At 42.4% G+C, this 10957-nt stretch overlaps 1 protein-coding gene across 2 annotated transcripts; it reads right to left on the reverse strand.

Moving 5' to 3' along the window:
- Nucleotides 1-2293: 2293 nt before the first annotated feature.
- LOC123136318 (probable LRR receptor-like serine/threonine-protein kinase At1g05700) lies at nucleotides 2294-9030 on the reverse strand. 2 transcript variants are annotated; one of them, XM_044555678.1, is made up of 13 exons: nucleotides 8648-9030; nucleotides 7952-8507; nucleotides 7181-7665; nucleotides 6386-6527; nucleotides 6184-6255; nucleotides 5374-5445; nucleotides 5204-5284; nucleotides 4426-4586; nucleotides 4077-4297; nucleotides 3712-3838; nucleotides 3430-3495; nucleotides 3159-3345; nucleotides 2294-3032 (listed from the first exon to the last, which is right to left on the reverse strand). In XM_044555678.1, exons 1-13 carry the CDS (start codon nucleotides 8715-8717, stop codon nucleotides 2564-2566), a joined length of 2709 nt encoding a protein of 902 aa, XP_044411613.1. In that variant the 5' UTR covers nucleotides 8718-9030; the 3' UTR covers nucleotides 2294-2563. The 2 variants fall into 2 exon arrangements, with proteins under 2 accessions (XP_044411613.1, XP_044411614.1); XM_044555679.1 differs by having other exon boundaries at nucleotides 6386-6524; nucleotides 8648-9029.
- Between the last annotated feature and the right edge of the window lie 1927 nt (nucleotides 9031-10957).

The raw sequence follows: 10957 nt of genomic DNA on the forward strand, positions 1-10957 counted from the left end.
TGTCGGAGAGGGACATGTAGACGAGGATCCCGGCCACGACTTAGCGGAGGCCGCGGTTGGGAAACTCGCTATGGTTGTAGTAAAATTCTGCTCTTTGCAATTTTTGGCACAACTGAAATTTAACCCTTTGATGATGGTTACTAACGCAAATGCCGGTTGCAGGGTTCATGGACGGGAACAACCTATATAACACCTTAAGCTGGATTTGGTTTTCTCCAAAATCTCATAGATAGATTCCTAAAAAAAGTGAAGGTGAGTCTTCCATCACACCATAAGCGCTATAAGCGGCCTTGTGTGCGAGGTAGTTTACCTTGCGAAATGTCTGCATATTTATAGCTGGACTCTCGGCTAGGATAGCATCCGCGCATACATGCAAGATGCATGCGTTATAAAACCAACGCAAATTCATATATTTGCAGTGTGGGCTGCACACAACAGGAATGATCCATCCACCGAGCATCTCGTTTGCATCTCATCCGAATGATATGAGCACTTTCGGCTTTCCAAGCGAAGGAGACATTGGAATGCTATCTTCTCGTGTGTTGGGAATTAACCTTACGTGTAATAAGTCTTCAAAATAATTTTATTTTTAAAATAGAAGCATTTTATTCATTCACCGCACTGTCACCTATTACTGTTTGGTTTTTATAGAACATGAAAAGAGTAGGGAGTTCCTGCATTTCATCAGAGAAGAATAGAGATTTGACAAATAGATTTGTGAAACCGGTCAAAAACAAAATAAATCAACCTTATGTGTAAAGAGGTCTCTCAAATCTTTTTTCAATAGGAGCATTTTATTGATTTCTTTGTCACTTATTACTATCTAATTTTTACGAACCTAGATACAATAGAGGGGGAAGCTCCAGCAGTTCTCTTCCTTTGCTATAGAAGAATATATGTTTGCCCAATTAACTTGTGAAATTGGCCAAAAATGATGGAAATCAACCGTACATGTAAAAACATTTTAAGGGCATCTCCAAGGTCGAGTCACAAATCAAATTCACTATCCATCCACAGACAGGAAGCCGGCCATCCAACTCTATACCTTAAATGTCTGCCTTTATTAATTTTAAAAACCAGCAACGGCGATAATCTTCCACCAAATAGCAACAGTCTTCGGCCAAATAGAAGCGATCACATGCTAGCAGCAATCACATTTTACATGGATAAGAGAAAGAAAAAGGAATGAAACAACTACGTGATTTTTAGAGCAAGGTGATATTAGAATGCTTGGCACTTGACTGGCAATTTCCCGCCAAACGTCGTAGCATTTGGGTTCACCAAATGCCTCCTATAAGATCAACATGCAAGCCTCATATTTATTAGAACAGTAAAACCGAGCCTAAACTAAGCCCTCTCACGCATCTCCTTGCCGTCAGATTTCGTGTCATGATCACTGCTGGCTGTCGGATACACCTCCTCTCACGCGTGGGCTGCTCTTGAGCCAACTGTCCTAAAGGCAGCTGCTCCCGAAACCAGAAACGAGTCACCTCTCGTTCTTTTGTATGAAGTGATGCCTGATCCCGGATGGACGGTGAGCGTTCATTTCCCCAGTTCCACTCACCTCTTGTCCCTCTCGTTCAATTCCCACCCCATCTCTCCTCTCTCTCACCCACAACACAAGCGTTGCCGCCACCATCCTCATGCGCGCAATGAGAGGAGGAACGGATCCAGCCGACGCGCTCTAGCTGAGGCGCCATGAGGGGACCGCCGAGGGGATAGACGTGCGGACCTCAACCGTAGCTGAGGCGCCAACTGTCCTAAAGGCAGCTGCTCCCAAATAGTCCTGCCGGCCTCAACCTTGGGCAGATCCTAGGTCCGCCCCCGCCACCGGATCGCAGGTCCTTCACGTGTGTCTGGGGCTTCTCCCAACCCCACCCTTCTCATTCGGCAATGGTCTGGTCTGCTCCACCATGTCGCTGGTGTTTGCGGCTCACCCGGCTTCACCCCCCACACCGTAATCGCTGGTAACTAGCGGCAGTAGTTTCATATATAATCACCTTCCGCCAAACAGCAACAACAAATAATAGCGGCCTTCCGCAACAGCGGCCTCCTCCTCCCCGCGTTAAACCCTGATCGATCAACGACATGGCTGATTTGTCTCTTAAGACTGGCGGTGAGGCCGTGACACAGGACCTTCACGTCGTCGTTCTGGAGTGAGACCAGCCGGAACGCTCCCGGCGAGGGGATGCCGTCACCCTTGGGGAGGACGACCACATAGGCCCTATTTACGCCGTCGAGCTGAGCAGTGTAGGCGTGCACTTCGTCAAAGAGGCGCTGAAGGAGAGAAACATCAAAAACATGGACCAACTAAGACGAACGTGCCAACAAACAAGGCCACCCTAACCACTGAGAAGCCTACCGTCCAAACCATAACATATATTCCCTAGCAATCCATTTGAGCTTCTTTCATCACAATTTTTTTTATCTAGAACAGGTAGGCTCCATCTAAGCATTGCCAGAAATTTGAGAACATCACAAAGTAAGACAAGATGGCGGCTTATCAGAAAGGTAAGGCAAGAGCGCTCAAACTTCCAGCATTCATGTAAGATCATCAAACCTATTATCTCATTGCAGGGCCAGCAGCCGCTTGTATCTCCCCATCTTGCTGTGTTTCTTTTTCCTCTTCTACCTCAAGTGTATTTCCCTCTCCAGGACAGGTCGAATCATCACCATTCGAACCCAAGCTTATTCTCCTCCCATCACGACGGTTCTCGAGCTCCAAGCACTCCTTAAGCTGCGCCACCACCTCCGCCATCGTCGGCCGCTCGCGCGAGACCTCTCGCTTGCAATGCAGCGCCAAGTCAGCAGCTTTCCAGACAGAGTTGATGTCATAGTCCCCTCCCATCTTTGCATCCACAATGCTCTCGACGTTTCCATGGTCGAGGCTCTGGTGCACCCACTCGCCGATGTGGATGCTCATGCTGTCGCTGATTGGTATGACCGGGGCATGGCCCGTGATGAGCTCCAGGAGGACGACACCAAAGCTGTACAGGTCGCTCTTCTCACTGATGTGATAACTGCGGAAGTACCTACACGGTTGGGAGACACAGCCACACAGGGGGTCCTTAATTACGGCAAAGTAATGCCACTTCAGGCAATGTTGAAGATTAAAGTGGAGTATACAGGAGAAGAGATTGATGATGTGCATGACGTACTCAGGATCTAAGTAGCCCATAGTACCAGCTGGCTCAGTGGTTATATGTGTTTCGGAGTCGCTGAAAGCCTTGGTCAGGCCAAAATCAGCAATCTTAGCCCCAAGATCTGTGGTCAGGAGGATGTTCCTGCTCTTTACATCTCTGTGTATCAGTGCTGGCTTACAGGCGATGTGCAGATACTCAAGACCTGCCATAAAAAAATAACACTTTGTTGTTAACAGTTATGAGTAAATGAAATCTCAGACCTAGTGGATGGCTGCTATGTCCTAACCTTGTGCAGCATCAAGGGCGATCTGAAGACGCTGCTCCCAACTGAGTGGTTTACAAGTAGAAGTGGCTTCGCATGTCAACAGCGATTAAACATAGTTAGCTTAAAGAAGATTTTGGCAAAGTCATGGACTTCAGTTAGTAACTACAGATAATTCAAGTTTTATGCAGTTCTCGTTTGAGTAAAATGTAATAGTTCCGTTGTTCAAATTTCAGGATATAGCACATAGCTGATCTAGGGTGCACCGATGTAAGAATCTATATTTGAATAGGCAAGATAAATAACCTCTCAGATGATCCTGCAGGTTGCCTTCGGGCATGTACTCGTAAACAAGGGCCAAATGATTTCGGTCCTTGCAGTAGCCAACCAAAGAAACTAAATTCTTGTGATGAATCCTGGTCAAGTGCCGAGCCTGCAATATAACGTGCAGCACTGTCTTTCAGATAATTTAAGCAGAACACATAATGAGACTGATTAGTAAGTGTAGTTTAATATACAAAACCAGAGAGGGGGGGAAATCTTTAAAACTCATTCATCAAAATTTACAGATGGCTATACTAAGAAATTTGGGGGAACGAGACAAATGGAAGGATCACACATGAATAGTTTAGTTGCGACATATAGAACTTCACATTGATTTTTGTTTTTACCTCAGCCAGAAACTCTTTACCCCCTTGGGAAGATGACTCAGAACGCACTTTCACAGCAACTGGGTTTCCATTCTCCAAGTAACCAAGGAAGACAGGTCCAAACCCGCCCTTTCCAATCTCTTGACTGAAGTTATTCGTAATATGCTTCAGTTCTTTGTAAGAGAACTCTCGGTTCTCAAGTAATGCTGGTTCATCTTCATGACCAGTAGTGTTTCGCTTAGCTGAATACATGCACAGAGTAGTTAAAGGCAAGAACTTTCCCTTCCGTATAACAAAAGCAAAAATAAAATGGAAATACAAAACTGTGTAAGGCATAAAACAGAAACCATTACTTCCATCTGACTGTTACCTTTTCCTTTGAGCACTTGGCACAGCAAAAGAAAAGTAACAAATAGTGCAACGGCAGCAGCTATTGGTACAACTATTGCAACGAGAAGTGCCCCATTGATTTTCTTTCGACCTGATCTGCAGGCAGTACTATTGCCACAAAGATTTGCATTATCACCGACCCTGGCAATTCAAAATGTACAAGGTTAGTCACAATATAATGTGATTCCATGGTGTTCCGAATAAAGAGAGATGTCCGACTATGAATGCTGGAAGGAATCAGTACTTCTCTATAAATATACTGATCAATCAGACCTAATAGTTAACTAGTCAAATGTAATACTGACACTATTTTTAAAGGTGCCTTCATAATGAGTGCTTTTAAAGAAAATGAAACTAACCATTAAATGCACTGGGACAAAGGAAACTGGTATATAAGATTCTTCCATGCCTTTCTAGAGAAATCCAACCATAAGCATATTATTTTGTTCACTGGAGTTACCGGTCCTTGTTGTACTATCAATTACAGTTGGTAACTGATGATGACATAACTTATTATCCCAATTAACAAGAAGTACTATACTTTACGAATGAACAATCAAAGAAATTGAAAAGCAATAGGTCCAAATAGCAAAGCATAAAATTTTCAGTTAGTATGATATTAAATCATCATTTATACAAATATTACTGACATGTGATATCACATGAAAACGTTGAGCATTACTTAGTTACATGTTAGTGTGTATATTTTTCTTCAAAAATATCTTCAAATTTAGTTAACTTTCAAAAACTAAACATACCTTAGTAATAAGGACCCATTTTGGGACCTTTGTAAAAGGTTGTAAGGAATTGGTCCACTCAGATCATTGCTGGACAAATCCCTATAAAGGAAAAGACATTGTATATGTAGCATTGCCAGAAAAATGTTGTGTCAAGATTCAAGGACGAACAGATAAGTCATAAGACTTACAGAAACATTAGTGACGAAAGTTGCCCAAGAAAATTCGGAATAGGACCAGACAAGTTGTTGTGTGACAAATCCCTGCAAGGAATAACAGATCACATCAACTACAGTTAGTAAGTAAATGGGGAAATACAATGCTTTTGGAAGTTTTATTTTCAGCTTCATTGCATGACTGAATATAAGAGGCAAAAGTATGCAGCTAATCACTGAATGTAAATTTAGAGAATTACGTTTCTCTTCCAAACTATATCATTAGTTTTCTGACAGTATATTTTCCCTGAATGGTGAAGACAAATGGGGTAGCACAAATCATGTATCCAGAGCTCCTATATGGAGATACACAGTTCTTTATCTTTCCTGAAAACATGGAGACACGGGCAATCCAAGATATGTGCCGCCTTGATTCTAAGAAGAAAGAAAAATGTACCACCTTGATTCTCAAAAGAAAAGAAAATGTACAGCCATCTAACCGTGAAGTTCAAAACAGTTCCTCCATACTACTGTTAAATTGTTTCAGATATTGTTGAGTAATTCTCTCCATGTGTAAACATGCTAATCATCTTTAGAATATCAATGCAATAATTTCTTTTTTTGGAAATTCGAAAATGTGGTTGTGAATTATGCTGGTGAAAATAAACTTGAACTTCGTTAGAGAAATACAGACATTCATGTTTTAACAACTACACGAATTCCTAAATATGCTAAAAAAAGGCAAGTGGGGAAAAGATCCACACGGGTTTATTTTGAGTAGTACAAAAAGGGCACTGGAATGTTAAAATCCACAGTAAGAAATGATGATGGGAAGTGAGAACCTACAGATACTGGAGTGCTTTGAGATCTCTAAAATTAGTAGAGATGGCACCAACCAACCCAAAGGAAGACAAGTTTCTGCCAAAAAGGTAATCCAGAACAGTTAGCTTCTCCTGTTGATTTGTGGTAAATGCTTCTTCGAAATGTCAAAATATTCAGCATATAAGAACAGTTATTTATTTCATTCAAACATAGTTATGAAACTTACAGTGCCATTATTTTAGAGGCACCTGCTGGTGGATATGAGCAGTTTAATCCTCTCCATATAAAAGCCTTTGGAGTACATGGATCACCCATCCAGTTTTCTATCACACCAAAATCGTCTTGGATTGCCATCATGGCTCTAGCTGCTTTGCAAGAACAAGGAAGATGGTTAAACCAATCAAATGAACAGACAAGCAGGCAAGCTTTAAGATACTCATACACCTCAAATGTGATAAAAAAAACAGTTTAATACATCTCTCTTTGTTGCTAAGAAAAAAGCCTACTCCCTCTGTAACAAAATATAGGACGTTTTTTGTTTCACATACAAGTGTTAAAAACGTCTTACATTTTGTTACAGAGGGAATACTTCACACCCCTGAACTTACGTCACTGCCATGAATAAACAGATGCTACAACAACAAACAATCTAAAACAATATTGAACATTTGGATAGAAGAAGCTTCCACAAAAAAATGCTAAAAGTAGAAGAAAAATGATACAGGCATAACAATAAACGGAACTTGGTGACATGGCAACGACATAGAAGTGATGTGGTGGACACGTGGCATGCACGTAACACTCTAAATCGCTTGTGAGAGTACCCGAGGGTGAAGAAAACAGATGGCATGAATAATTTGAGGTTGCCAATCAAAGGCTTTTAGAGTTCAGGGTTGAAAAATAAACTTCTGCCAAAGTTTAAAATTGAGAAGTATAATTTCTATTACAAATTAGATAAGACCCTTAACATAGTAGCTGTAGCTCTGGAGTACGTACTAATATAGCATTAGTAAATTCATACCATCTCCAGGATCAGTTGCAACCATAGTTATCGGTTTCACCAAGTACATCTCCATGGCATTGAGGATAGGTGGAAGTGTTGCATTTTTTGTAGCAACAAGTGAGACACTATAATTTTCCATCCCGTGCAAAATCCCGGAAAAATAATCGGTGACTTGGAATGTTGGGGTGTAAGGTTGCTTGTTCCATGTCTTGTTATTGATAATGATATCAAACTGTCGCACTGCATTGCTCCGTACATTCTGCAGCTCAGCAAAGTAGAAAATAAAAAAGTATTTGGAGCTTATGTTCACCGATGGATCAGATGGATTCCATGAGAAATCAATTCTTGAGCTATTAACAGTCGCTGCATTTTGCATAACAGATGATGGCACATCATAGACATCCCTGAGGTTATTTTGGATTACAGATGTTGAAGATATCTCAACAGAGTTTGGAATTGTATTATATGTCGTCCAGATGCGGTCATTGGAATCCGAGGGGTACCTGTTTAGATCAATGAAATGTCTGTTTTATGTAGTATTGTAGTTAACTGAATTAACTAGAATCAAAACAACCATCTCTTTGTCATAAAGTATACCCTGTGGACAAAAACTTATGCATTATAATGCTAAAAGCAGCGGTTACAGTCTACAGTCATATATAACTTTTTTTTTCTTTTAGTCCGCCAGATACTCAGGCACCAAATTTTTACTTCTGTTGATCAAGATGGTGTTAACAAAGATTCTCTAAGTTAAGATTTGATTAAAGCAATTATAAGTAGAAAACTAACCTGATTACTGAACCGTCTGTGGGCCCCATGTGGAACCGATTAGAATTAACCAGCACGAGCGATTGAGTTGCATTTACCTCTGGGTAAAGGGTAGTCTTCAGTGGCCTCAAATCTAGCCCAGAAATAAATGGATTACCCATACCTTTGTTCACCAAACAAACTTGCAAGTAATCATCAGGAGCCACAAGTATGATGTCCAGCCATTTGAATGCTCCTGCATCACTGAAGCTAACCTCATGCCAGTAGTTTGTCCCCATGTACAGATCAAAGACAGGAGGTTTGCCCAGGCCATCATAGTTTCCATAGTAGAAGGCGGCACGAACAAGGTACTTGTTTCCCATCACCAAGGATCTCAGGGTGTAGCAATTCCTTGCGCCATGTGGAAAGGACCGGAGATTCAGATAGCGTTTCACCAGTGATGGCTTTACGTAATCTGAGGAGATGCCGCGGTTTTCTCCAGTGGTGACGAAACCATAGTCTGATACATATATCATATTTGAAACGGAATCTTGGTAGGTAGAATTCACTTGGATGCCACAATCGATGCTTATGAAACCTGGAAACAAAATACAAGTAAAAAAGATTTACATCATCGACCTTGAATAAACCTTTGGCTATGAGCAATGCAGGTGCTTCACATTGTGTATTTTCTGAACAGAAAGAGCAGTAAGAAACAAGAATTGAGGGGCAACACACCTAGATAATCAGGCTGTCCATGGATCAACTGGAACATGTAGAATAGGAGAATTGCTGCACATAGATTCATGCTTCTTGTGAGCAAACCAGAGGCTTCAGGCTTCTATCCAAGAGAGAGAGGGAGAGAGGCAGAGACTAGCAAATGGTTTCATATGCGTATTACGGTTGTCATATTCCACAATTATAGATCAGGAGGGTCAGTGTACAGTTGCCAGTGTGGCTATGGTACGCTCCAGTAAGAAATGGCTGTTTCGAAACAGTTTCGTCATGATAATGGAGTATCTCCCACCAATAGAAAGGATACGGCCGCGACATAGTTGCAACTTTTAGACTTGACTCTGTGATTCCTTTGTTGGCATTAGAAGAAAGGCTGTCCTCTCTTGTGGTTTGGTCATCTCATAGATAAATCAGAATGGCAAGTAAATCCCATGCCTCAAGCATTTCGGTGTATTTATTAAGCTCCGGAACAGAACCGGCCTGAAACAGTGCGCAACTAACTACATTCCAACCGATCTTGTTGTGGTAATCTTGTCGCCATGGCCTTGGTGCATAACTTAAGTGCTATCGTCCATCAACCTAAATGAACTTATGCAGTAAACTAATAAGATGATCTAAACGAATCTTACAAATACAAGTGCCACACAATGAAAAAGTTGGGGAACAATAATGTACCTAATTGCTTGTTATGCGCTGCTGCTAGTTAACAATTTTAACAATTGGTACATATACTGTAGTATGTAGGGGGGACCTGATTTTTTACCCGGATTCAATGATCTACCAACAGTTTCAGATGGAGGCCCGCAGCTAGAGGGCGACCACGTGCATACCTGGCCAAAACAAGGGTGCGCGACAGCGCGGCGCACGCCGTCTTCGGAGACCCTGAGGCCAGGTCGGCACGCGCAATCCGTATGCTCCGCGGGGTCCCGACGGCGAAGTCGCGTGTACGAGGACACGGGTGCGGCCGCGTCAAGACACCACCGCACCAACCACTCGACCAGTGGATGGCAGCGAGCGACCAGGGAGTGGAGCCGTCCTTGTCGGCCTCCTCTCCTTGACCTCGGTCTCAGTGGGCATGTCGGCACGCACTGCACAGCGCCGAAGGAGGTGCAGTACAGGCAACCGAGGAAGCCATTACGCCGAGCACCCTGCGCGCGCGGCGACCGGAATCGATCCCGGCATGCACGCGCCGAGAGGAGAAGGGCGGCATGAAGTTCACACCACCACCACCACCCACCCACCCACCCCTTGAGTGACGTGCACGGGGGCGACCATGGCAGCGCTAGCTTTGCGGTGACATTTCCCCGAACACACAGCGAGCACTACCACCACCCCGGTTCGGGGAATTGATGAAAATTTCGCGCCGATGCAGAGAGAACTTGGGCTGCCGGGCCAGGTGTCGGTGAGGAAAACTTTGCCCGTGTCTCCTCTTCTTCTTTTTCCGAAACTGGAGATGCAGAAAAGAGAATGCCCGCCACTCGGATTCGCACCAACATGCTTGAGCACCGAAAGTGTCCTGGCTCAAATGAACTCGGTGAACCGTAAAATCGAAAAAAAATTCAAAAAGAACTGAAATTATTTTTGACAAACATGACAAAAGTTTCAAATGCTTGTAAAAATGTGTACATGAATCACATTCCTATAAGGTGTGGCAAAAAAAAAACAAAGTCGGTGCTCCAAAATGCTTTTGAAAGTAGCATTTTCAAAGTACCGATTTTGTTTTTTATTTTTGCTGCGCCTTCTAGATGATTCCATGACGAATTTTCGCAAGCACTTGAAACTTCTGTCAATGTTTGTCTTAAAAAAAATCATATTTTTATTTTTTTTATTTTTTTTATTTTACTGTACACCCGAGCTCATTTGAACTCGGGCTCAGAAACTCTGCGTCTCTTCTAAGAGCAGTGTGTCTATCAATTTTACCTCACATGCACCCTAGCACATGATCCTCGCGCTGAGGCATCCTTTAAGCGCGCCTTTTTTTAGCATTTCGTATTGGCTGGCTTGCATTTCTTGCTTTTGACCACTTGTATCTTCATGGTTTTCCACTGATAAACAACTATTGTTTGAGGTCTCAACACTTATTAATGCATGGTGTTCTTCAGTATGTTGATCTTTTTGCTTTTCCAGCGATATGTGCACATCTAAGCAACTGTTCTTCTGTCAGACCATAATGAAATCGCAATTTCTATTTTCCACTCTCATTCTTTACACTTCTTCTTGGCAAATTAGCATGCAGTAGGAATCTGGTTCACTTTCTTTATGATGCGATTTTTGAAAAGAAAATTATAATGATCCTATATGATTTTGATTAAA

Source organism: Triticum aestivum, chromosome 6B, assembly GCF_018294505.1.
Source record: "Triticum aestivum cultivar Chinese Spring chromosome 6B, IWGSC CS RefSeq v2.1, whole genome shotgun sequence".
Classification (NCBI taxonomy): domain Eukaryota; kingdom Viridiplantae; phylum Streptophyta; class Magnoliopsida; order Poales; family Poaceae; genus Triticum; species Triticum aestivum.

Bases quoted from the DNA above. Each gene is read 5' to 3' on its own strand.
- LOC123136318 (XM_044555678.1), bottom strand. From the start codon at position 8,717: ATGAATCTATGTGCAGCAATTCTCCTATTCTACATGTTCCAGTTGATC. The intron at 8,508-8,647 runs GTGTGTTGCCCC...TTTTGTTTCCAG, and splicing joins TGGACAGCCTGATTATCTAG to GTTTCATAAGCATCGATTGT. The intron at 6,528-7,180 runs GTATGAATTTAC...GTTCTTGCAAAG, and splicing joins TGCAACTGATCCTGGAGATG to CAGCTAGAGCCATGATGGCA.